At 44.5% G+C, this 27,413-nt stretch overlaps 1 protein-coding gene across 1 annotated transcript in view; it reads right to left on the reverse strand.

Annotated features, from left to right (window-relative positions):
- Positions 1 to 447: 447 nt before the first annotated feature.
- Positions 448 to 27,413, reverse strand: part of LOC126095241 (myrosinase 1-like) — a 34,847-nt gene continuing 7,881 nt past the window's right edge. Inside the window, exons 3-11 of the mRNA XM_049909993.1 lie at positions 26,660 to 26,794; positions 23,208 to 23,330; positions 17,963 to 18,146; positions 15,846 to 15,943; positions 11,245 to 11,392; positions 5,589 to 5,737; positions 3,484 to 3,618; positions 3,259 to 3,365; positions 448 to 679 (exon numbers count right to left, since the gene is read on the reverse strand). Of these exons, the coding sequence (XP_049765950.1) occupies positions 532 to 679; positions 3,259 to 3,365; positions 3,484 to 3,618; positions 5,589 to 5,737; positions 11,245 to 11,392; positions 15,846 to 15,943; positions 17,963 to 18,146; positions 23,208 to 23,330; positions 26,660 to 26,794 (1,227 nt within the window). The 3' untranslated portion in view covers positions 448 to 531. The remainder of the gene's footprint in view (positions 680 to 3,258; positions 3,366 to 3,483; positions 3,619 to 5,588; positions 5,738 to 11,244; positions 11,393 to 15,845; positions 15,944 to 17,962; positions 18,147 to 23,207; positions 23,331 to 26,659; positions 26,795 to 27,413) is intronic.

A 27,413-nucleotide genomic window follows, 5' to 3' on the forward strand; every position in this document is an offset into this window, starting at 1 on the left:
ACTCGAGCAAGAGCCACTGAAGTAAAACTTGAGACGCAACTTCTTCCTGACTAGTGTAAATACGGTCATCTGTTATATGCGTTACAATTACGATGTTTTTTCTAACTTTTTTTCAGAGTCGGTATTCTTTGAGCTGTATCGTGTTAGCTAACTTATGGCTTGAAGTCATAGAGACCAGTTTAACGTGGATTCGTTGCCTCTAGGAATACTTTTGGATATAGGATTTGTAGATTCAGATCACGGAGTATGATACGACTAGAAGGTAAAATCACATCCCCAATGTAAAGCAACCTCCGAATACCAGAGGGGCTTGTCCAAGATACAGAAATACGAAACGGAGAGTTGGAATTGTCAATGGAGGAAGCGGTATGGGCTCTCTATGTAACTATCTTCATTAAGGTTTAAGTTGAGGGTTTAAACATTTAGCAGCAAGAACAAGAGACGACGTGTAGTTGGGGCGTTTATTACACAGTTCTGCGCTGTGGCGAACAGTACAGGGAGCTCAGCCTAGCCGAGGCTGGCCGTGGCGGTTCACGGACGAGCGAAGACGGTGCTGTTGAAGTACTCGAGCGGCACCGTCCTGCTGGTGTAGATGCCGTTCATCAGCTCCAGCGACGCCTTGGGGGTCCTGGGCAGGTCGGGGTCGTCGATGTCCACCCGGTACACTCCCCACCTCGGCCTGTGGGCAGACGGAGACATACGTTCAGTACCGGCAGCAGTGCTGCGCTGAAACGTCACGTAAGCTACGAAACGATCCACAACGTTATTAAACCCCTCAATGTATTAAATGTGACATTCATCCAAAGGTTGAAAACTGACCTGCGAACAATACTTTATATTTTCTGACCATTTTGGAACACTGCTCAACCGTACTTGATGTTAAGGAAGGAAGCAAGATGGGGAGGTCAGGATTTAACGTCATTTCGACGAAAGATTATTAGAGACGGAGCACCAACTCGCATGAGTGAAGGTCTGGAAGGAAACTCGATCGTCTACTCTTAGAGAGACTGGAATACTCTCTTTCAAATTCTAAAGGTGGCGGGGGTAAAATACAGGGAGCGAAAGGCTATTTACAATTTGTACAGAAACCAGATGGCAGTTATAAGAGTCGAGGGCCATGAACGGGAAGCAGCGGTTGGGAAGGGAGTGAGACAGGGTTGTAGCCTGTCCCCGATGTTATTCAATCTGTATATTGAGCAAGCAGTGAAGGAAACAAAAGAAAAATTCGGAGTAGGTATTAAAGTCCATGGAGAAGAAATAAAAACTTTGAGGTTCGCCGATGACATTGTAATTCTGTCAGAGACAGCAAAGGACTAGAAAGAGCAGTTGAACGGAATGGACAGTGTCTTGAAAGGAGGATATAAGATGAACATCAACAAAAGCAAAACGAGGATAATGGAATGTAGTAGAATTAAGTCGGGTGATGCTGAGGGAATTAGATTAGGAAATGAGACACTTAAAGTAGTAAACGAGTTTTGCTATTTGGGGAGCAAAATAACTGATGATGGTCGAAGCAGAGAGGATATAAAATGTAGACTGGCAATGGCAAGGAAAGCGTTTCCGAAGAAGAGAAATTTGTTGACATCGAGTATAGATTTAAGTGTCAGGAAATCGTTTCTGAGGGTATTTGTATGGAGTGTAGCCATGTATGGAAGTGAAACATGGACGATAAATAGTTTGGACAAGAAGAGAATAGAAGCTTTAGAAATGTGGTGCTACAGAGGAATGCTGAAGATTAAATGGGTAGATCACATAACTAATGAGGAGGTATTGAATAGAATTGGGGAGAAGAGGAGTTTGTGGCACAACTTGACAAGAAGAAGGGACCGGTTGTGAGACATGGTCTGAGGCATCAAGGGATCACAAATTTGGCATTGGAGGGCAGCGTGGAGGGTAAAAATCGTAGAGGGAGACCAAGAGATGGATACACTAAGCAAATTCAGAAGGATGTAGGTTGCAGTAAGTACTGGTAGATGAAGAAGCTTGCACAGGATAGAGTAGCATGGACAGCTGCATCAAACCAATCTCAGGACTGAAGACAACAACAACAACAACACTTTTAGAGAAAAAAACCATCATAGCAGTTGCCTTAAGCGATTTAGAGGAAACACAGAAAACGCAAAGTTGAATGATCGGGCAGCTATTTGACTAGTCCGCCCGTATGGAAGTGTAGTGTGCTTGCCCTGCACCACTGTTCTGAGTAATACATGGCGATGATCAGCAGCTAGATCACACCTAATGTCAGTCAAGCGAAATGATTAGCTAGATTTTATTACCTAATTATCAACCAAGCTAGAGTTAAAATCCTCATCAGTTCGTTCTGTTTCAGTTTCCCATTATGTTCCTTGTTCGGTGTAAGCAGAGAAATGAATTGCTGGAATCTGGAATGAACAGCTACAACTGGATACGTAACCTACTCGTACCTAAAGAATTCAGAAATACACACACACACACACATACACACACACAAACCGGTGCATGTGAATGTTGCAGCCAGAGGATAGTGCAGCTAGGAGCACACGATTTCTTTGGTCGGTACTTTAGTCTAGCGACTGATTTTCGAATCAAGTGAAAGAACGCGCACTAGAGACTCTCATAAGCACTTTCCGCCATTGTCATGGTCAATTCCACATTACATATGAGTTCCGGATACTTTTGATCAGATAACGTATTTGGAGAGAATGTATTCGAGGATCTTACTGAAGACTGTAGTGAAGAATAATACGTTGATAGTAAGAGGTGTAACTTGAAAGTTTGTTGGATTTTAGAAAAAAGGCGAATGTTTGAGTCTTTCACTGCTCTGGGTAATAACCACTGTAACGGATGGATGTCTATAGAGGATTACAGGATTTAAAGAAAAAGGAGAGGAAGCTATGTAATGCAGGTCATGTATGGGGCTGTGTTGTATCTTTTTGCATTGTATCGTGTGCTGTGATTGCTACCTTTAAGTCTGCCCGTGACGAGGCTTGTGTGTGTTGGAAGTAGCGATATACGAGAGCTACAGATATGTCAGTGCGGTCATGGTGGTGCGGAGCCGCGGTGTCGTTATAGTTAGGATTATTAGAAATGGTAGATATATCTTGGAGGTAGGAGACGATAAGGATGGTTTTGTATAGTGAGATTAGTACGAGCGATCAATAGTATGTGCTGTAGATGTGACAAAGCTGCCGTGAGCAAACAGTGATACAGTATTCTAAGGCTCTCAGTACAGTGTGTATATTGCTAGAAAGAAGTGTACAGTAAACGAAGGTGGCTTACCTGAAACCTTGAGTCCATTCCAGATTGTCAATAATACTCCAGGCCATGTATCCAATAATATTGTTTCCGTCAACGTTAATAGCGTTCAACAGCTCAGCCATGTAATGCTGAAAAAACATAATTTTCATGTTAAGTAGAAACCAACTGTTGATCACTTCGCCTGGTACAAGCAAAGAAGAAAGGGGCTGCAAAACCAGGAGAAGAGTGGAGAGGAGGTCGGCTTACCCCGTGGTAGGTCATACGCAGGTCGTCCTGGGTTTCGCCCCAGTCGCTGAAACCGTTCTCCGTGACCATGATGGGGTACTGCGGGTACGCGTTTGACAACCAGTTCAGCAGCTTCCTGAAGCCCCAAGGCACGATCTGCAGCGAAGAAGAAAAAAAAAACGTTACTAATCTCTTTTTGTGGACGGCTATGGGCAATTTTTTTTAGTAGGCATTTCTGTACCAAGAGGTTAAAGTTTTATTTGTGCAACGTACTGTTTAGGATGAACAACAGAGGTAGAGTGCTTGAACGTTACGAACTGCTTGTGGATTGTTTGGTGAAATAAGACTAAATTCTGGTGGTGCCGAAAGTGAGAAATGTACCCGAAAAATAAAAAGGCAAATTCATTAGTTGTAATGTGGTCTATTAAAATCACACAACTATTTTTCTACACAATCCCACAAGTTAACCATGCACTCTTCCAACCTCTCTGTCGGTTCTATAATACTCGTAGTGAAGTTTCAGTGTATTGGTGTGTGAGCCATTTATGAATTTTCATTGTATTTTTTTCTTTCTTCTGACATTACAAGCCACTTAAAGAACTATAAAACTGTTAGTAAATTCGTCAATAAGAGACTAGAAAGATATATTTAAAAGCTCGGACAGGTACGCCGAGCGCTGTAAGATGACTCTGTTTTCGGATTTTGCATCAATTCATTTATGCCACTATCGTTGTAACTTAGTGTGTAAGTAATAAAATATTTATTTTATCCCAGTAACTGATTTTTAGCCCTGTATAAGTTAATTATGTACAATTAAAAGGAAATTTCACACTATCAATTTTGTACCACTAGAAGGAAATAATGCTTGCACACCGATTTAAAAAGAGAGTGACTTTTGTCTCTCATTTATTCTGAGATTTGCCTCACTGAGGAAATTGCAAAGCTAGTACATTCTAGTTAGACTGGTACACAAAACAAACAATAGCGCTCTAATTTTTAGCAAGGAATAGAAAACTTACAGTATTTACATTCGATATAAAAGCACACGAAAATAATCTCTTCACTTTATCTGCGTAGATGTAATTTGACTTCACGTGTCCTCCTTCGCTCACGGTGTTGAAAGCTATTAAAATATCACATGAAGATACAAAAATAGCTGTTCATTGTATATTCGCAACTGCGAATATTTATGTGCAGATGATTAGGGAATTTGATAGCTGAGTTTTGAAATATGGTTATTATTATCTAGTTCGTTAGTTCACAGTCTACAGCAAGACATTTGAATGTGATGCTACCTGAAAACAACTTTTCGATGAAGTTTAAAGCATAGAAAAAAGGGAGGAAGGAAGAAAGATTAGGAGCGAACGACCCGTCGACGGCCAGCTTGTTAAAGGTGAAGAACCAGTTAGGACAGGTCAAGGATGGGAAAGAAAACAGGCTCTGTCTTTTTCGAAGGAACAATTTTGTCATTCGCCCTAAGCGATGCTTGGAAACTACGGAAGACCTAAAGCTGGGTGACAGAACGATGTTTGAACCTCGTTCCTTCCGAATGAGCACGCAGTGTCTTATACCACTCCCCCACTTGGCTCATTGGCAATACAGTATATTAGAACTAGATTTCCTTATTTACCTTGCTATTAAAGGCGGAATATTGACGTACAGTATTAACATTGGAGGAAAATTCCGTATTTGTTTGTGTAAGTACAACCGATAGACAAATGTTTTCTACTTCGAAATAACCTATTTTACGCACACCATTCGATATAGATTTTTTGTTAGTGTGGAAACTGTCAATTCGGAACGCAACACGTGTGTTGCATGGCACAAGTCTCCAGCCGATATCAGAAACTATAGTTACTGGATTCGAACATCCGTAATAGAGCGTATTTATGTTATTGTTATGGCCTACGAACAGCGTAATGGCAGTGAGATGGTAGGATTTGTTTCCAGCGCTTACAAACCATTTACCACGAATAGGTTTAAATTTTGTGGACCTCGCACTGTATTCGAAAGCATTGTGACAAATCGCTGGCATAATGAAAGTAATGATGTCCAAAAAGCTCAGAAGTTTAAAGAATGTCTTTTGCATGTGGTTTGTTAAATTGCAGAAAACTCTGTTCCCTTACATAGACGTAGCCACTTGCTCCAACGATCCAGTTGGGGTCGTACGAGATGATGACGCCCTGGTCGTGCGCCTTGGAGGGAATCGTACCAGTCTCGCCCAGTGTCACCAGGTTCGTGGCGTACGTGTTCAGTCCGATGAAGTCAGTCGTACCTGTGAACATAAAGCGTCAACGTGCAGGCCTTTTGCTGAAAGAGGGCCGAAAGTTGGTTAACTGAAAGGAACGGACACTATCCTCCAAAGGTGCGAACGCTATTTCTTTTGCAGACCTAAAATATTTGACACATTTAATATATGAATATGCTGTTTTCTGTTACAGTCGTTAACTATGTCTGTATGATGGAGGGTGATTTGAACATTTCTTAAATTTCGTCTTCCATTAGTGATTGGTATGGCAGTGAAATGTATATTAACCTACATAACAGTTCTGACGTGTTTTATCAATAAATCTATCTTCTCATTACGACATCCAATGCGTTTCGCGTTATAATTTAATTTTCACGGATTACTTACTGTTAAGGATTGTGCACTTTCTTCAGATTTTCAGTGGAAAGTAAGCTGTTTTGAAATGTTTACAATATATAAAACTGAACGATGTTTACAATTAAAATCGGGCTGTAGTAGCTCAGAACTAAATTCAGACTAAGAAACGCTCAGAAGTCACAAAGTATGAAATCATACAGGAAATGGAAATTGGTATGGTTTACTTTTTTCGAAGAACCTAAAAATTAGAGGTTGATGTCTCTACTTGAGATGTAGCATGTAACTGACGCCGTCATCACAACTCGGTGTGATGATTAGAGAAGTGTTGAAAGCTCGTAGTCAAAGTCTTAACAACGCAATTCTATTTTGCTTTGTATAATACACCTATTCTTAAGGTTTATAAAGTCATTCGAATTAATTTTTTGCGCTGCTTGTTACTAGTAAAGTTGTGAATAAAATTTGTGGCAATGTAATGTTTGGGCAATCAACTGGAGAGTGAAGATCGCCATCAAACGGAAAAAATAATTGTATTCGATAAGGGTTCTTGCAAAGTGTAATTATAACAACACCGTAAATGTAATGGGGGCGACACGTCCTGTGAAGACAGCAATATACAACATGGAAAGCTTCAGGAATGAGCTTTGGATTGGGATGCAAGACGAAAGTTGTGCAGCTGTTGCGCATCAGTGACGTCATCTTACAGGGAACCCCTTGAGTGCGAGGTCGCAAGTTCAATCTTACGTAAGGCTCATTTGAAAATGTTGTGTTAGCTATTATGACAGGAAAAATATTAGCTGCTAATGACTCACCATGTGCATCAGGAGGGCGACAGAAAAATCAGTGTCCAGAATGGGCGCAGTCGATATTCAGCAAATGTTCAAAACAAACCATTAACTTGCACCATAAACACCGAATGAAAAATTACGCGCCACAGTGAACAAAAATGTTCGTACCACCAAGATCGACAGCGAACTCCTTGAGAGTTTTACAAACCGTGCAGGACGTTTAGAGAGCTATCCACTCTTAAAGAATGCATATAGGACTATACTGGTGTAACGTGCTGGGGAGAACTGATGGAATGTGATAGCATGCAACCGAATCCGAAACAGTCTGTTGTGGACCTTATCGTGAAACTAGCTATCCTTTAAGGCGTAGCTGCAGATAGTGTGACAATATGGTTTATAGGCACGGAAAACCAAAAATCATGAGACTAAATTTGTACAGTGATTTCAGGTGGTATGAATTGCAATGTTACACACTTTTCAGGAGGAATAGTTTGGTCTAAAGGAACATGATTTTTTTTACGCAGGCTAGAATCAAGCAAAAGTAAGTTATTTTGCCCAGCTATTGGCCAAAAGCAGTACTCATACAATAGTTGTAATTTTCTTACGCCCATTTTCGCACTCTTGATTGCTGTGACGTAAATATTCCCTACTGCTCTTGCAAGACCGCGCACACGAGGAAGAATCTAAGGGGCAGACCACCTCCACCTTCTCGCAGCTCAATAAGTAACTTTCCAGCCAGCTTACCATCCAGAGTAACAGTCGGCGTAATTGCATAAGAAAGCGTTAAGGCATTGATGTTAGTTGATCTTGATACTACTCTCTCGGTATCTTTAGTTTCCACAGTTCCTTTTATGTACATTTCCTCCTCAAATCCCGATTCGTTAGCGTTGAAAACAAATTCCTTACTGATCTATGGGATAAGTTTGTTTATCTCATCTACAAATTTTCTGGGCGATTCCGCAGTTTGCTGTACATCGTCAAGTTGATCCTTTTCTTGAAATTTCGTTGTCTTACGCCTTCCAATTCTGTAGCAGTGTTTGAATTTATGGATCTTTGAATTGCGCCAACACCTGTTTTTGTAACAAGTGCGCTTTGTCCTCCCTTGAATATCTGTAGTTTTTCTTATGCACTACACGGTCCTATTGCTGCGGAGTTATTCGAAATCTGTTTATAACTTTTTTTTCATGCTGCAGATGATTTATGTAACTATGTTTAGTGCCCACTCCGTGGACAAGGATTGTCCTTTACTATGTTTCACTGGAGACGGGATTTTTTGCTTCCTGTCCAACAAGGTTGATGAAGTACATACGAGTAGCTCGACAGTTGAAGCCTGCTGGACTATCACATTCACGTATCGTCATCATTGCACTCCTCATGTACATTGTCTGCGCAGCCGACCGTATACGACACCACACATTCCACTGACTCATCTTGCAGAAACGCTAATATTTCACCTGCCACTGCTTTTGTAAGTAAGCTGTTTATGTTTAGGCTGTTTATGTTTTCTTATTGGCAACGTTACGTAGCGCTCTGTATGAAAATCACTGGCTGTGCTGTGTGCAGTATGTGACTAGTTTGCATTGTTGTCTGCCATTGTAGTGTTGGGCAGCGGCAGCTGGAAGTGAACAGCGCGTAGCGTTGCGCAGTTGGAGGTGAGCCGCCAGCAGTGATGGATGTGGGGAGAGAGATGGCGGAGTTTTGAAATTTGTAAAACTGGATGTCATGAACTACTATATATATTATTATTATTAAGGTAAATACATTGTTTGTTCTCTATTAAAATCTTTCATTTGCTAACTATCCCTATCAGTAGTTAGTGCCTTCCGTAGTTTGAATCTTTTATGTAGCTGGCAGTAGTGGCGCTCGCTGTATTGCAGTAGTTCGAGTAACGAAGATTTTTGTGAGGTAAGTGATTTGTGAAAGGTATAGGTTAATGTTAGTCAGGGCCATTGTTTTGTAGGGATTATTGAAAGTCAGATTGCGTTGCGCTAAAAAAATATTGTGTGTCAGTTTAAGCACAGTCTTGAATAATAGTTCTAAGGGGACGTTTCACTTTCTCACTCTGCGAAATTCCATGCGTTCCTTTCTGATGAAATGTCAGCTTCAGCAACTGTTGTTGTAGATATGAGGCCAATGTTCGTTTTGTTTATCGTTTCCATTGTTCTGCGTTGTATCAGCACCACTGCCAGTGTACACTATTGTGAATTACTCGTCGGCAGGGCAGTTCAACTACGCTCCGTAGCCTCATGCTGCGCTTAATATTGGATACCTCCAGCCCTGCCCCCTGTTGGCATTAGCAGCTAATGTTATGGGGTTGCATAGTAGACAATATGTGGGGCGTCGAATGCTTGAATCATTGGCCTTTTGCGAATTCGCACTCAAAGCATTCGTTGTTTGCATCTCAACCGGTGGCAGCAGTCACGCTGAAAAGAACACAGGAGAAATGCCGTGAAAACTTGACCAGATAACGCGACTGAAGTCCAGAGAACTTTTCGTCGACAACTTATGTATATTTCTGATAACCGTCCGGATATTTGAGACAGAAATTCTGTTAACAAAATTAGGAAAGCAGGAGGAATCCGTTCTCGAGGAGTTTTGCACTACAAATGAAAACAGAGTGGTAATCTACTCTTTCAAAGCTTACTGCTAATACCGTAATATGACCATTTCACCAGCCTGGCAAACCATAACCAAAAAACTACGCCCGCACAAGGATTAAACTGTTTGTAGGAGGAGGGATGACCGGCAACAAAGGCTATGAGATAGAAATTCAAATTCACTGGAAACCTATTCGTTTTACTGTTTCGTGCCTCAATCGGAAAAAAAACGGAACCCTTATACCGTCATTATTTTCGCCATCTGCCTGTCCGTCCGTTAATACCTCTTTTTCTCGGGAACAGGTAGAAGTATTCAAGGTCTATGGTACTTCGGCGACATAAAAGATGTAAACTTCTATGCCAATGAAATCAAAAGATTCGGCCGTTTCTATCACATATTTTGATTTTCAGAAAGTCATTCACCTAAACCTATAGCTAAACTATCCATATACGTAATTAAATATGGAGGAACCCCAGTGTGTAAGTCTTAGCCGCACTTGTCCAGTGTTCTTTATAGTTTCAGGCCTCTCGCCCAATATAGGCGGGACACGGGCGGTCAGCGCCACAAACAGCCTGCAGATCAGCTGAATGGGTTCAAAACACATAAAAGCATGACAATATATATTAAAAGAGGAAACAGTGACATATGTTTGTATGTATTATGGTGACCTGGTACTAAAAAAATGAACTGACTTTTAGTTTTAAATAAAGAGTAAACTAAATAACTAAACTCCGTCCGAAAAAGCGATGAAGGCCCAACGGTACCGACCGGCCGCCGTGTCATCCTCAGCCCACAGGCGTCACTGGATGCGGATATGGAGGGGCATGTGGTCAGCACACCGCTCTCCCGGCCGTATGACAGTTTACGAGACCGGAGCCACTACTTCTCAATCGAGTAGCTCTTCAGTTTGAGGTCTGAGTACACCCCGCTTGCCAACAACGTTCGGCAGACCGGATGGTTACCCATCCAATTGATAGCACACCCGGCAGCGCTTAGCTTAGGTAATCTGACGGGAACCGGTGTTACCATTTCGGAAAGGCCGTTGGCTTTAAATAAAAAAAACAAAATAATTAAAAGACGGCACAAAGGAGTTATATATTAAAAGGAAGTATTGCACGTTCCCTGAAATTGGGAAGATCTACACTATAAAGGGATTGAGGGAAGGGGAGACAAGGTTAAAAATTCCATAGTGTAGTGTGGTGTGGAGATATATAAAGCGGTCAAGTGAGCCGGAATATGTAGCTGGGAGCGGACTGTGGAAGACAGAAATGGAGTAGAGGAATGGGGTGGGGAATGGACCGTGGTTGGAAGAGGAAAGAAGTGAAAGACGAAAAGTGACATAGGAAGTTCAGATGTAGGATAGAATATGGAGGGCGAAGTTAGAGCTAATAAGCTGAATAAATATTGGGGGCGGATTTCTTTGTGTGGAAGAGGCAGTCATTTGAAATTTCATTGGGAGAGGATGTGTACTGTGATCGAGATTCGGCACATGGTCGGGAACGACAATAAAAAGTGGTTGTTGGGCCGACTGACCACGGGTCATCAAAAGTGATTCGACGAAAGTGAACAGACTACGGCAGGAAAACGGACAAATCCAAGAGGGCAATGCATAAAGCAAACATCTAAGATTTAGCGAAAATCTGAGACGAAAAGAACGCTGTGTAATGAGAAGAATAAGCGAATTCAGAAACTGAAGGCACGGACAGGTCGTTTTGTGTGCAAGGCGTGAGAGCAAAGCGGTGTGGGGAGGGAGACTGTGGCGTGGCGGCTGGCGGCTGGCGGCTGGCGGCTCACCCCTGTTGTACTCGATCTGCTGCTGGGTGAAGGCGGGCAGCCGGGACCTCGGCCGGCCCTCGGCGGCGCTGTTGGCGTCGATGCGCTCCTTCATCACGGCCGGCCAGTCGCCCTCCGGGCTGAACAGCGGCTGTCCGAAGGCGCCGATCTGCGGAAGAGGCGTCAGGTGTGGAGCGTCAGCACTTCTGGAGCCAACTCAGCTTAGCGCTAGCGGGGCTAGGTGAACGGGATGTGAGGTGAAGCTGCTGTACTGGAGAGAGAGCGCGCTCGTATCTCAGGGCTAGTGCAACAGTTTGCCACGACACACGACCGGGTCGTCATCGTACAGGACGCTGCCCGAGCTATTGGTGACCGTATGCTCGTATAAAAGACGTTTACATAGAATGAAGTGGACCCCCTAATTCGTCTCTCACTGGTGAAGGTGCCGGCTTACGACAGCCTGCATGCGACCTGAACGTTCAGTAGTATGGTGAACTATCTCATCACTAGCGAATTGTTTACGATAAGTTCGAGGGACTCTCTGTGGAGTGTGTCTATTGTGTCGCCGCCACGTTACCTTTTTGTTGTTGTTGTGGTCTTCAGTCCGAAGACTGATATAATGCAGCTCTCCATGCTGCTCTATCCTGCGCAAGCCTCTTCATCTCCGAGGAACTACGGCAACGTACATCCTTCTGAATCTGCTTGCCATATTAATCTTTTGGTCTCCCTCCCACGCTACATTACAGTACTAAACTGGTCAACCGTTGGTGTCCTACCCACGGACCCCTTCAACCAGCCAGGCTATGCCAAAAAATTCTTTTCTTGCCAATTCTATTCAGTACCTCTTCATTAGTCACGTGATATACCCATCAAATTTCAGGATTCTTCTGTAGTATCACATCTTCTTGTCTAAACTGTTTATTGTCCATGTTTCACTTCCATCTTCCATGCATGACAACACTCCATACAAATACTTTCAAAAAAGGCTTCCCTACTCATAAATCTATGCTCGATGTTATAAAATTCGGCTTTTTCAGAAGCGCTTTTCTTGCCATCACCAGTCTACCTTTTACATCCTCTGTATTTCGATCATGATTAGTTATTTTGCTGCCCAAGTAGCAAAACTCATCTACTGATTTAGGTGTCCCGTTTCCTAATTTGATTCCCTCAGCATCACCTGATTGAAATCGACTATATAGCATTATCCTAGTTTTGCTTTTTTTTATGCTTATTTTTTATCCTCCTTTTAATACCCCGTCTATTCCGTTCAAGTGCTCTTCCAAGGACTTCGCTGTCTCCGACAGAATTACAGTGTCAGTAAACCTCAAACTTTTTATTTCTTCTCCCTGCAAGTTAATTCCTACTCTAAATTCTTCTTTTGTTTCCTTTATTGCTTCATCTTACAGTCCCATTATAAACGAACATCTGCACCTAATGTGGAAACTGAGCGATTTGTCTGCGTTCCAAAAGGGTACGATCACTGGCTTTCAGGTCAAGAGTAGAAGCAATTCCGAAACGGGTAAGTTTGTAAACTGTTCGCGTGCCGCTGTGGTTAAAGTCCACCTTGCAGGGCAAAATGGCGCTGTCGAAAGCAGCGCCGAGGCATCACAGGCCGCAGATGACAGACAGGGGTGAACGACGGCTGCGGAAACGCGTGCGGAGGAACAGACGTGCAGCTGACCACGCAGGTGAACCGAGGGGCTACCGTCAGCGTCTGTTGAGCGACTGTTCAGCGGACGTTCCTGCCGATGGCTCTCCGCAGCAGATGCCTGGTTCACGCTACCACGCTGACTGCTCTTCACCAGCGACGATCGCTAGAATCTGCACGCCAGTACCCCAACTGTGCGTCCAGTGAGTGGCGGCAGGTGGCCTTTTCACACGGTTTACGTTTGGTGCTCCTTCGGACAGATGGCTGTTTTCGTGTGGGGTGCGTAACGTCTGGAAGCAAACACCCTGCAGCAATCGTCGGAAGGATCCAAGCAGGAGGAGGGAGTTTTAAGGACTGCGGACTGTTTTCGTGGCATTCGCTGGGCGATTTCGTCATTCTGGACGACAAATTGGATCAACACAAGTATGCATCTTTCCTTACGGATCACGTCCACCCCTACATGCAGTTTGCTTTCTCTTGAGACGATGGTGTATACCAGCAGGACAACGCAACGCGTCAAGCACATCGCCGTCTACGTGCGTGGCTCGAAGTTTAACGTACTGACCTCCTCATCAAACTAACCGTATTTAAACCCAATCGGAGTTCTGTGGGACCACCTCGATCGCGCTCTTCGTGCCCTGGATCCTCAACCGAGAAACCTGGCGCAGCTGTCCACGACACTGGAGTCGCCATGGCTCCACGTTTCTATCGGTACCTCGCTGATTCTCTTAATGCACGCCTCGCAGCGGGCCGCGCTGCGAGAGGTGTTTATTCAGGGTTCTGACAAGTGATCACGTTAATGTGACCGGACAGTGTAAATCTGTACTAAACAACAGTGAAATGCTTGGCAGAAGCTTCTTCCCGTTCCATCACATATTAAGATTTCTTTTTCACTCACTTATGCAGAGCGGGAAGATTAATTGCTTATATGCCTTTGAGGACGCTTTCTCAGAGGTTACATGGTGAACACAGTCAAGAAAACAGAGGTACAGAAAGAATCCTGTGGTATCCGTGTTATGCGATCGTATCGCTCGTTTTAGATGCTCCTGGACCAACAAATTACATTTTCGTGACTAGACGAACTCTTATATACGGGATAATGTATTCTACAATCGAAACTACCACTGTAAATATTGACAGAAACAACGGGGATAACTCTGCCGTGGAGGTGTCTGAACTTGACGAATACAGTCGTTGGGAAACTGTAAGCCACGTGCGTTCTCTCACTGGACTCCTGCACGTGTGATCAAGAGAACACCTGCCATAGGCTGCGGTTTTCCATATTGTAGTACGTTGGACAGGTACGTCATTCAGCAGCGAGGTTAGGTTTGCAGTGTTGGTCTGTGGAGTTCGAGATCTGGACTCGTTGTTGATCTGCCACATTGGGGTGATATCCATCAACAGTCACCGTACACTGCCCTTCTGCGACGCTGTACGTTCTGTGGATTGTAACCAGTCCCCTACAAGACAAGCTGACAGTCTTACGCTGGCGTTCGCGCTCGCGAGGTCGTGAAAGTGCCGAGTCTCATTGACCAGGCGTCGGGACTGATGTTTTTGGGCTGAGATGAGCTGCACGGCGTGTTCTCTGCGACTCTCCGCTATGTGAGTCATCGCGTCAAATAGACGTTATGTCGCTGCTTGCCCGTGTGCTGCAAGATGATTTGTGCACATAGCAGCGTATGCGGTTTGTTGAACTAATCTATGCTTTCCAGCGGGACGATAAATCCTCCTTAGTAACCTGAGGTAGAGAACTGTAAAGCGTCTATCTAGCCAACTCATTATTCCACAGCACTGTCAGCATCAAGCGATCCCCCGTCGAGTTAGTATGCCGTCGACCTAAGACAGATGTATAAGACTGCTGGTGTGTGATAGCAACATCAGTACACGGCGTAAGACGGTGTGCAATCAGACTAGCAAGTGACACTTAGAATACCAGTGTCTGACTAATTTTTCATATAGGTTAGCCAGCATTCCATCTGTAATGACGTGTCACCTACATCGACAAAAAGACATAAAATATGGAAACCCTTTCGGTGTTTAGCGTTTCAACTCTGTATCTTCACCAGACACTCTTGCGACTTCTTAGACAGCTGACCGTATCGAAGCCGCTGAGGTTACCGATTATGCCTGCAGGGAGTCACTGAGCATCGCAAACTGGACCAGTTCGCGATTGCTAATACGGCGGCTGATCTGCCCAAAGGGAGCGGATGACGGAAGAAAAAAATGGTTCAAATGGCTCTGAGCACTATGGGACTTAACATCTGTGGTCATTAGTCCCCTAGAACTTAGAACTACTTAAACCTAACTAACCTAAGGACATCACACACATCCATGCCCGAGGCAGGATTCGAACCTGCGACCGTAGCAGTCCCGCGGTTCCGAACTGAGCGCCTAGAACCGGTAGACCACCGCGACCGGCGATGTCGGAAGAACAGGGTCCTTGAACGTCTTTCAATGTTCTAGGTAAGCGACTCATAGTCTTGTCTCGTTTTAGAGGGTACTGTGAGGAATGTATTGAAATCCCTCCTGCTCTTAATTATGTGCTGCACTCAATGCATAGAGGCATATCAGGTTTGTCCGCTCAGATCTCGTGTGCTTGTAATTGACAGACCATATTTTCCTAAGTGCTACACGTAACCCATCACCTTTCATAAATGCATGTACATATTTCTATATAATTCGTAACTACATCATTACATTCCATCATTCATGTAATAATGAGTGTTCTTACTAATGCTATTGGTCAATGCGCTTTATCAAAGAACATATTATTCAACCTGGGTTTGTAGGGGGCGGGGTAGATGATGATTTTCTTCGAGGATTCTTTGGGGTACTATTCACAATAATAAAGTCAAAACAGCTCGATATTACAGCATCTTGTGTGGGTACATAAGTACTAGAAGTACGCATCACAAGTATATTCAAGCCCAATTTTGTGCTGAACCAATATGATCGTTGAAACAAGAAGACTCACCACAAACTGCATCATGCGCTCGGAAGCCTCTTGGTCCTCAGGACTGGATGCGTTCTTCGGCTCGTGCCACTCACTGTTGAGCACGATTCCGACGCGACCTGCAACAACATTGCCGCAAATGAGGTTACGTTGGTGTAAAACGGATCAACACAGTGCTCGCCGAACGAGCAGTCGTTATCAGTGTTTGTTTACGACCGATTCCACTTAAAATAATGGACCAGTACAAGGGCGAGAGAAAGAGACATGTCGCTGGAACTGAAAGGAGACAAATGTCGAGAAACCTCCAACTTGAGTGGCGTTAAGACATTTCAGACAAACGCACAGAGCTTCTCTGCAGTACTTCAAACCAGATTAAAAACTGAATGTTTGAGTGTAAGTTTGCCGGTAGCTTCCATTCTTCCAGAAGACGAAAGACAGAAAATAGGTTACAAAGAAGTGCAGACACAGAACACCGGTGGGCTGCAGTGTACTGATAATCTGTTACGATTACAGTCGTCCAGAGAGCCGAATTATGAGCCGCCAGCGGCAACTTTTATCTTTTCTTCTCGTTTTTATAACATTTTATCGATACTTGATGTGTGTATGGTGAAGTCCCGCGTTTTAAAAATACATATTAAGTTTTAACATTAACTACCGCTTTTTACCCTCAGAAATGGTTTGTTATACAGGGTGTTACAAAAAGTTACGGCCAAACTTTCAGGAAACAATCCTTACACACAAAGAAAGAAAATATGTTATGTGGACATGTGTTCGGAAACGCTTACTTTCCATGTTAGAGCTCATTTTATTACTTCTCTTCAAATCACATTAATCATGGAATGGAAACACACAGCAACAGAACGTACCAGCGTGACTTCAAACACTTTGTTACAGGAAATGTTCAAAATGTCCTCCGTTAGCGAGGATACATGCATCCACCCTCCGTCGCATGGAATCCCTGATGCGCTGATGCAGCCCTGGAGAATGGCGTATTGTATCACAGCCGTCCACAAGACGAGTACGAAGAGTCTCTACATTTGGTACCGGGGTTGCGTGGACAAGAGCTTTCAAATGCCCCCATAAATGAAACTCAAGAGGGTTGAGGTCAGGAGAGCGTGGAGGCCATGGAATTGGTCCGCCTCTACCAATCCATCGGTCACCGAATCTGTTGTTCAGAAGCGTACGAACACTTCGACTGAAATGTGCAGGAGCTTCATCGTGCATGAACCACATGTTGTGTCGTACTTATAAAGGCACATGTCCTAGCAGCACAGGTAGAGTATCCCGTATGAAATCATGGTAACGTGCTCCATTGAGCGTAGGTGGAAGAACATGGGGCCCAATCAAGACATCACCAACAATGCCTGCCCAAACGTTCACAGAAAATCTGTGTTGATGACGTGATTGCACAATTGCGTGCGGATTCTCGTTAGCTCACACATGTTGATTGTGAAAATTTACAATTTGATCACGTTGGAATGAAGCCTCATCCGTAAAGAGAACATTTGTACTGAAACGAGGATTGACACATAGTTGGATGAACCATTCGCAGAAGTGTACCCGTGGAGGCCAATCAGCTGCTGATAGTGCCTGCACACGTTGTACACGGTACAGAAACAACTGGTTCTCCCGTAGCACTCTCCATACAGTGACGTGGTCAACGTTACCTTGTACAGCAGCAACTTCTCTGACGCTGACATTAGGGTTATCGTCAACTGCACGAAGAATAGCCTCTTCCATTGCAGGTGTTGTCGTCGTTCTAGGTCTTCCCCAGTCGCGAGTCATAGACTGGAATGGTCCGTGCTCCCTAAGACGCCGATCAATTGCTTCGAACGTCTTCCTGTCGGGACACCTTCGTTCTGGAAATCTGTCTCGATACAAACGTACCGCGCCACGGCTATTGCCCGGTGCTAATCCATACATCAAATGGGCATCTGCCAACTCCGCATTTGTAAACATTGCACTGACTGCAAAACCACGTTCGTGAAGAGACTAGTGCACTATCTTCCTCGCCAATTCGGTGCCATTAACAAGGCTATAAGCATGAGGCTCGAGGTGGGATGTCTCGTGAGGGTGACTTAATTTTGCGTGGTGTGCTTAGTCCTCGACGCCGCTGAGAGCGCCCTCTGGTGGCTTACCTTGCTGCGTGGCCCTGTACGTGTCGTTGTAGAGGTGCCAGACGCGCGCGTGCGCGTTGATGACGGTGTAGTAGGTGAGGTAGTCGCCGATGCCGGGGGCGTTCTGCGACGGCGGCGTGCCCCCGCTGGTCGTGTAGCCACCGGCGAAGATGGTGGGCTCGTTGAACGTGATCCACCACTTCACCTGTCAACACCAGTACACTGGAAATGAAGCAACCGTCCTTCAGCACAGGTAGCCAGCACTGCTCCGATTACGTGTTTCTACGCACTGCTAAGCGGCCAGCAGTTGACCTGCCTACTGTGCATTACGTAGTGGACCGTGCTTACTACCATGGTCTTTTCCCCGTTTCGTTCGTGAAAGTACCGAGATGCAAGTAACATACCTTTCAGTGGAACCACTTATTATTCTTTCTTGAATACGAGGATTGATCTAGAAGTATGACAGCCACTCCAAAATAAATGCACAATATTTTTTTTAAATATCCAATTTATTTTACGTACCTTGATTATTTTTACATTATTTTTGTGGTCTCACCGCCAGACACCACACTTGCTAGGTGGTAGCTTTAAATCGGCCGCGGTCCATTAGTACATGTTGGACCCGCGTGTCGCCACTGTCAGTAAATGCAGACCTAGCGCCACCACATGGCAGGTCTAGAAAGACGTACTAGCACTCGCCCCAGTTGTACGACGACTTTGCTAGCGACTACACTGACGAAGCCTTTCTCTCATTTGCCGAGAGACAGTTAGAATAGCCTTCAGCTAAGTCCATGGCTACGACCTAGCAAGGCGCCATTAACCATATCTGGAGAGAGTCTCATTTGTATAGTCAAGAGCGATGTACCACAAGGATGAATTAAAGTTAAGTAAACAGACGATACGTACTTTTCTTTATAGCATTAATTACGTATCCTGTTCCAGACTTCACGCCAGTCGGCGTGAGTTGGCGTGTGCCCTTTCGGTAACCTCACCTTGTGTCTAGACTGTCTTGTCTAGACACAACAATTTTGATACGTCCTCGGGAGACTAACTGTCATTTTACCACATAAACTCCATCAATTCAACTATGGAACTAAAGTCCATACATCTGGCCGGTATAAGTCAAGACCAGCATGTCTGATCCACTATTTAGCAGCCCTCACAAGGGAGTCAACATCTTCAAACGTCGTTCTGTGCAGGGATTCGTTCAGTTTTCAGTTTACACGAGAGGTGGTAACCACAGTGCGAGATAACCATAGTGTGTGTGTTGGGGGGGGGGGGGTGTAAGGTACTCCCTTTGTTCAAGCCAAATTTATTTGCTTATTTTCCAGTTCTATAATTTTGCATCGCTTTTGCAGATATATAGCATTCAGCGAGTAAAGCAGTACTGCTCATAACGCACACACAGTCGGAACTAAGATTTCAGTTCCCACGCTAGCTGAAGGAGCCGCTGGACTATATGGCGTTGCCAGGGGTCGGTGGTGTGAGGCGCTGTGGCTAGACATGAGAACGTCCGCTACCTCAGCAGCGGGCTGCTTATAGGAAAGCACAGTTATCTGGCCCGAGGCAAGTGATCTTGCTTAATAAATACGTGCTAGTAAAACTAGCTTTTTCCGTCACAGATATCAGGAGAACTTTCGTACAACAATATAACAATGCCAGAAATCGATTGCCGCCCCCGGTGGCCGAGCGGTTCTAGGCGCTTCAGTCCAGAACCACGCAGCTGCTACGGTCGCAGGTTCGAATCCTGCTTCTGGCATGGGTGTGTGTGATGCCCTTAGGTTAGTTAGGTTTAAGTAGTTCTAAGTTCTAGGGGACTGATGACCTCAGATGTTAAGTCCCATAGTGCTCAGAGCCATTTGAACCATTTTGAACCAGAAATCGATCATATTAATAAATAAATGAATAATGTTCAAGCTAACAAAAATGTACGAACGGCTATGAAATATTACGAGTGTACGTGCGAAGTACCGGCTACATGCTGTAGTAAACAGTTGCCGGCAGCATTCCGTCTAACCAAGTTCTGTCTTAAGACCATGTCAAATGGTTCAAATGGCTATGAGCACTATGGGACTTAACAGCCGATGTCATCAGTCCCCTAGAACTTAGAGCTACTTAAACCTAACTAACTTAAGGACATCACACACATCCATGCCCGAGGCAGGATTCGAGCCTGCGACCGTAGTGGTCGCGCGGTTCCAGACTGAAGCGCCTAGAACCGCTCGGCCACACCAGCCGGCTCAGACCATGTCCTCAGGAAATTGTTTTATTCTTCAGGTAATCATTATTAATTGTAAGCGCCCCCGGTAGCTGAATGGTCAGCGTGATGGATTGTCAGTCCTCTGGGCCCGGATTCGATTCCCGGGTGGGTCGAGGAAGTTCCTACTCCCAGAGACTGGGTGTTGTTGTCCTTATCATCATCCTCATCGACTGCAGGTCGCCGGCGTCAAGTTGATAGACCGGAACCCGGCGAACGATCTGCCCGTCGGGGGCCCTAGATATCCGATTAAATAAATAAATAAATTATTAATTGTGTCGCTATTATCATTTTGTGGTGTTTAGTAAATAAATCAACATAATGGCATCCCTTTTGAATGTTATATAGCTCCCCGCCTCATCGCTTAGATTCACTGGAAGTACAATTGCACTTGACAGGAAACCCGACAGTGTTGTACTGCTTTTGCGAAGGACATAAACTTCGAGAGCTTTCGGCAAAACAGGTAGAGAGAATCCTACACGACGACTCACTAAGATAGATCTTGGCCGGATTGTCTTAATCTCCGCAAAAATCGGATGGAGAAGCGCAGCCAGTCATGGTGTACGCCTCTTACACCATCCCCTGCGGGTAAACTGGCTAAAAGACATTTCTGGAGGTTTAGTACAAGTGGGAGGGGGTTCTTATAGTGGAGTGGGGGGAAGGGGTGTTCATTCCGCGAATGTTCTCGGAACCCACCTGGAGCAAGCCTTTCCCAACCTCAACAGTCTCAGTATTGTGCTCACACTCGCTCATCTGCTCTTTGCTCACTTTTATAGTCAGCAGCCAGAATCAGACTGCGGACAGTGGATAGGTGCACACTGCCGGCAGTCTGTGCAGTGCCCGCTGCGCCGCTACACCGGGGGTGGCGAGTGCCGGCGTGCCCGCCACCACCACGTGGACAGTCTGCTTGCCCGGCGACAGACCCTTCTGCGACCTGCAGCCTCGTCCCCGCGCTGCCTTCTGAATGCTGCTCACCGTCTCGTTCCCACAACACAGGAACTCCGTAACAGCACGTTCCTTCAAACGAACATCAGCTAAAGCAGCCGTCTTGACGAAGTGCTACGGCTGCGCGACTTGCCGAAACAGGTGGAATTAAATGCGAATACGAGCTGGAAGAATGCTGCTATGACCCACGTGAATAGCAAAGATGTAGAACAAAAGTCGGATTTTTGGAAAAAATGTTGTTCATTTCTTTGGGAGTGACTCTTATAGCTGTAATGCAACCCAACAACGAAAAAACAATTTTTTAATGTAAGCGCTTTATTCGCGTGGTTTACTTTTCTGAATCGTAATATGATAACGAAAATCTGTAACAGCCATCAGTTTTACAATTAACACAAGATATTAAAAAAGAAACACATTTTTTGCGACGTGACGTACATGTTTCAAATGCGATTCCAGTTAATGCTAATATGAAACTGACGAGTGAAAGGTTCATTCTGGAAGCAATTTCCTAACTTGCAGCTAAGCCGGTTTGCCACCGCATTCTTTCTTCCAGGAGTGAAGTCCGTGGTACACAGGATGCGTCTCCTAACAGTCGTCAGTCGCGTTTTCCCTGGTGTTTCGCCAAGTCCTATAGTCAAAATTTTTATCTAGTCCCACGTTCGCTACTGGAATGTGTAGCTGGAGTCACACACCTCGAAGACCACTCAAGACGTCTGTAACTCGATGCCCAGTCTAGAGAGACAGCTTCTATTTGCTTCCGCTTGGAAACAAAATGATTTTTAAATGGAAATCTTACCTGCCCATTCTATAGAGCGGTCAAAAATTCTTCTAGCGCTATACTGTTTCATCGATATGTATCAACGCGGACAGTGAAACACAGTTAATTACCAGTACACCGGCAGCGGCAGCACTGCCTTGGCCCCGCTGACTGCTACCACCATGCGGGAGAGAAGAGCTACTCAGTAGCTGCTGGGGTACCGGTTATTCTTTGTTGTATTACTGTCCGTGTTCATACAAATCGCAAAACAATACGGCACTAGACAAATTGGGGACCGCTCTTTCGAATGGACACGTAAGACTGTACTTTAAAAACTATTTTGTTTGTTACCGCGAAGAAACCGACGCTTTACGTCCATACCGTGCGTTGCTTGAAAAAAAGCGATGACCACTATTCGTCTGGGTTGACTTCAGATACACTTACCAGTAGCGAACCTGTAGGTACCACCTGAAACTTCAGAGCAAAAGCGCCTAACGAATCTTAGGAGAGACACCCGGTATCTCTTTGGTTTTTCTTTTTTGTGCCACACCCTCGAGGATTCGAAAAAAAAGCTACACATTAAGTTGGCTCCAGTGAAATAGTTTGTTAAGGCCTTACCCAAACATGGAGATTTGATCTGCCAGGACGTTTAATACAAGCGCAAACTTTGCTGCAGAATGAAAGAATAGTTATTGTTTGGACACTCTAAAAGTATTAGGGTGCACTGAAATTTGTTTATTGCTAAAGTTATTTTTGATACGTAGGCCATAACGAGAACCGTAAACTACAAGCGACGGAGTGCTCAGTTGGCTAACCGCATTAAGGAGAAACAAGACGAATACAATAGTCCCGAATATCATGAGGAACAACATTAGAAACTAGGTGAGCAGAAATCTGCTGAAGATACAATAGAAAAATTGAAAGCAAGTTTGCATAATAGGAGATGTGTAGTTCAGCTGAAATGGTTCAAATGCCTCTGAGCACTATGCGACTTAACTTCTGAGGTCATCAGTCGCCTAGAACTTAGAACTAATTAAACCTAACTAACCTAAGGACATCACACACATCCATGCCCGAGGCAGGATTCGAACCTGCGACCGTAGCGGTCTCTCGGCTCCAGGCTGTAGCGCCTATAACCGCACGGCCACTCCGGCCGGCTGTTCAGGTGAAGAACACTTAACTCGACGGAGGCCTAGGGCTATAATCAAAATTTTTATTTGGTCCCACAAACAGGTCGATCCCGTGGATTTACTGGACTTTGCCACTGAGCGAGAGAACGCCAAAAGCTCACTCAGACCCTCACTCACCCTGTCGCCGTAGGTGTCGAAGAGCAGCCTGGCGTACTCGACGAAGTAGTCCGCCATGATGGGGTTGGGCCAGCCTCCGATGTACTGCAGCGCCTGCGGCAGGTCCCAGTGGTACATCGTCACCTGCGCAACCAAATAACGTCCTGGTGAGAACCCTGTAGCATTGGCAGATCATCTGGAACTGGAACTTAGTTGTTTACAACATCTCATCGGCTCTGCTTCAACTTCAGAGCCAAGTCAAACATAACTCGCATTGTGCTGCGCTACGTTATCAAACTACGTATGACCAGTTGCTAGTCTGAATTGAAACTTTGTATCTATAGCTCTGAATGTAACCTTCAGTGAATAAATAACTTCAGCTGTAAAGACAATAATGTATTTCGAAACGGTAAGCAGGGAGATAGAAATAATCTGAGTAGATTTCGGTTATCTTTCCCTTTGTAGGAACTGCGAAACTTTATAAAATGTACTCTACTAGATACTGTATGGTACGGTGGAAAGCACACAGAACCATTCTCCCTCTTGCTTTACCATATGCAGATGATACGCACTGTGAGAGGTTGTAGGTATCTCGGTGCATAAGCCAGAATTTCTCTAATTGTGTCCTCGAGGCCACTGCGCAAGACGTAAGCTGGACGGAGTGATAGGCTTAACGAGTAGTATTGTAATGTATGATCTCGGAGTTAAGGCACTATTTCTCTCCACAGTACAAAACATTTCTCTTGTAACATCTATCATTGGAGTTCGATAAGAACTTCAGGCACAGTCTTCGTACTGACTAAACATACTCGTAGCGAATGTCCGAGTCCTTCTTCATATCTTCTCTACCTCTTCAGTTAATCCAACTTCGACTGCACAGACGTATCACTGGATGTGCATAGGCTTCGCGGTCATGTTTAAAATTAATCAACTCGTCTTTCCGTCTCTCATCAAGTTGTTCCCCGAAGACTAAAAATGTACTGAGTACTCACGATGGCATTTCAAAGCTTTATAGAACATGAACCTAGTCTACATATCTTCTTTGGCTTGCTTCGGCAGTGATTAAGAAGCGTTGTCTGTAGCTTGCCCGCCGCTGCGTGGAGTTTCTTGAAGATCTGGAAAGTGACAGACTTCACGACCGCTCAGGTTATTGATTTACGGATCTAGTTTGGCAATGAATGAAGATGAGGTACTTTTAGCTTTAACGGAAGCCACTTTTTCCTACAGTTTTATGCCGGCTACGATGAATTTATCTAATGTATCTGCGAGGTAGACAACGAGAGGATATCATAGTTTTATATCATTTGAGAGGCTTAGTTCAGTCGGCTGAACGTAGTCGACTATATACCAAAAATATCTTAGTTACGTAGCAGACGCTTCCTTTTTGATAACTATATCATCTCTGTCTGAGTATAAGCTGCTATTTTTGATACTTTCGTTAAACGAACTGGCAGTGATGAGGGATGTTCAAAGGAAGCAGCGAGTGCAGCAAGGTGGAGGTTCCCCAGTGTTTTGGGGTGGCATTATGTGGGGCCGACGTACGATGCTGGTGGTCATGGATGGCGCCGTAACGGCTGTACGATACGTGAATGCCATCCTTCGATCGATAGTGCAACCATATCGGCAGCGTATTGGCGAGGCATTCGTTTTCATGGACGACAATTCGCGACCCCATCGTTCACATCTTGTGAATGACTTCCTTCAGGATAACGACATCGCTCGACTAGAGTGGGCAGCATATTCTCCAGAGATGAATCCTATCAAACATGCCTGGGATAGATTGAAAAGAGCTGTTTGTGGACGACGTGACCCACCAACCACTCTGAGGGATCTACGGCGAATTGCCGTTGAGTAGTGGTACAATCTGGACCAACAGTGCCTTGATGAGCTTGTGGACATTATGCCACGAAGAAAACAAGCTTGCATCAATGCAAGAGGACTTGTTACTGGGTATTAGAGGCACCAGTGTGTACAGCAGTGTGGACCGCCACTACTGAAGGTCTCGCTGTATGGTAGTACAACATGCAATGTGTTGTTTTCATGAGCAATAAAAGGGCGGAAATGATGTTCATGCTGATCTCTATTCCAATTTTCTGTACGGGTTCCGGAACTCTCGGATCCGAGGAGATGCAAAACTTTTTTTGATGTGTGTATTTCTAGAATGCACTTACTTCATGCTGAAGCTTACTTGTCTAGCAGGTGTTTTCTGCGACGAAATATCCCCCATTCAGTGTAACTGAATTTTTTTTTTAACTCTGAGACAGTTTCTTCGGTAAAAGAAACTGTTGTTAAGATTTTGCTGTGACCCACCATGGTTTTGTTGTTATGTGCCACTCAAGTATTATGGCTGACTTGCTAACGTAATAATCGAATATCTAGGGTGACCAACTCTGACCGGGACGTATAGAAGAATGTTACGAAAAAGCCCAGACAGCGTAACAGTGATGAAGTGCTTAGAAAACTAGTGTACTTTCCAACATACGCCAGACAGGCAGCTGCTCACAATTTTTCACACAAAATCTACAAGTTTTCAACTACAAATAAAATCATATATTGCGTTCCACCAATAAATAATTATGGTATTAGTATGATACAGGTTATAACGTGTAAGGGTACCATATCCAGTGATGGCCAGGTTGTTTGGGAGTTGAATATTTGTTGGGTACTGTCTTGCTGACAAAGTGAGTTTGTGTTTGTGTGTGTGTGTGTGTGTGTGTGTGTGTGTGTGTGATAGAGTATTTCTCGTCACGTATGGAAGTAGGCAAAACCTTGAGGGGAACAAAGGTATGTTGAAAACTACTGAATATATAAAGTGAGAAAAATGTCGACGGGGGTCACGCGATAGCAGTAAGACTGTTAATAAAAGACTTCAAAGGAAACTATAATAAGAAGCCAGTAACGCAGTTGAGATCTGATTTAAGGGGATCAACTGTTTTGTACTGGCAATCACGTGTACATGATAAAAAACAATAATGGTCCTAAACTTCAATAATTTTCCGGAGGTGTGTGGGTGTGTGTGTGTGTGTGTGGGGGGGGGGGGGTGGAGGGAATTTACAAACGATACTAAACTGAGTGAAATAGTATTGTAAAGCTAATGAGGAATACGAGGTCGGGCTAAAGTACTGTTACGTTGAAACCGTTGTCTGGTCATTCGGTCACAGCTCTTAACCTACCCTTGTTCCCCTGCATATGATCCCCGAACTCATACTGTATAATGTCCGATAGCCTCAATTCAGTTTGCGCCCGGCAATAACGTCGAAATATAGCGAAACAGAGGGAGTAGGGAAGCTTAGAAGCTTTACTGCGGTGCAATGATGCGTATGAAGTCAACTACCACTTAATTACAGATCACTACAGTATTTTTCTGCCTCCTTATATCCTATAAAACATGGCGTTCCCTCAAGAAATGTTGTGAAGTTCACCACTGGTCAGACGTTTGTGGTGCACAAACTGAGCGGGAGGTGAGGGCTCACCAGAGGCTGGATGTTGTTGGCGAGCAGCAGGTCGATGAGGTTGTTGTAGTAGTCGATGCCGGCCTGGTTGATGTTGTCGAGGTCTCCCGTGGGCAGGACGCGCGGCCACGAGATGGAGAACCGGTACATATCGGCCTGCAACACACACACACCATCCACGCGGTTACAGACCTCGACACGTAAAATTGGAACTTACCGTACTAGTTCTCGTCTTGTTCACATTATACGTGAGGTTGACATACTACTAGCAGCTGTAATTATTAGTCTGTAGGTAAAGTAAATATTGATGTAATGTTGTTCGATACTCTTTTCTCAGCCACCAATAAAAATATCTTCACTCACATTCAGTATATGTATATATAATGGTGCTCGGCAATTTTTGACAGCTACCGCTGACAGTATGCAAGTCATGTGGAAAGATGTGTAACACTGATCTACTTGTAGCTACTTCCATAACCATTACACCTTAAACACAATCAAACAAACAGCTACCTGCCCATCCACTTAGACGACAAATAACTTCACAGATCTGTCGGAACCGCAATGAAGTCTCTCATTAAGAAATACGTCTACCCCTTTGTCATTTAATTCCAAGTTTCATTTTGTGAAAGGCCCATACCCACAATTCATAATAACACACGTTACAACATGAATTGCCGATACGCTAGTAAGCTTTGCTGTGTACTCATCGCTGGTTTTCTTCCCGTTCTTGCATCCCCATCCCCACCCATCGCTCCTCTCGCCACTGCCCCAT

The sequence above is a fragment of the Schistocerca cancellata genome, chromosome 8 (genome assembly GCF_023864275.1).
Source record: "Schistocerca cancellata isolate TAMUIC-IGC-003103 chromosome 8, iqSchCanc2.1, whole genome shotgun sequence".
In the NCBI taxonomy this organism is placed as follows: domain Eukaryota; kingdom Metazoa; phylum Arthropoda; class Insecta; order Orthoptera; family Acrididae; genus Schistocerca; species Schistocerca cancellata.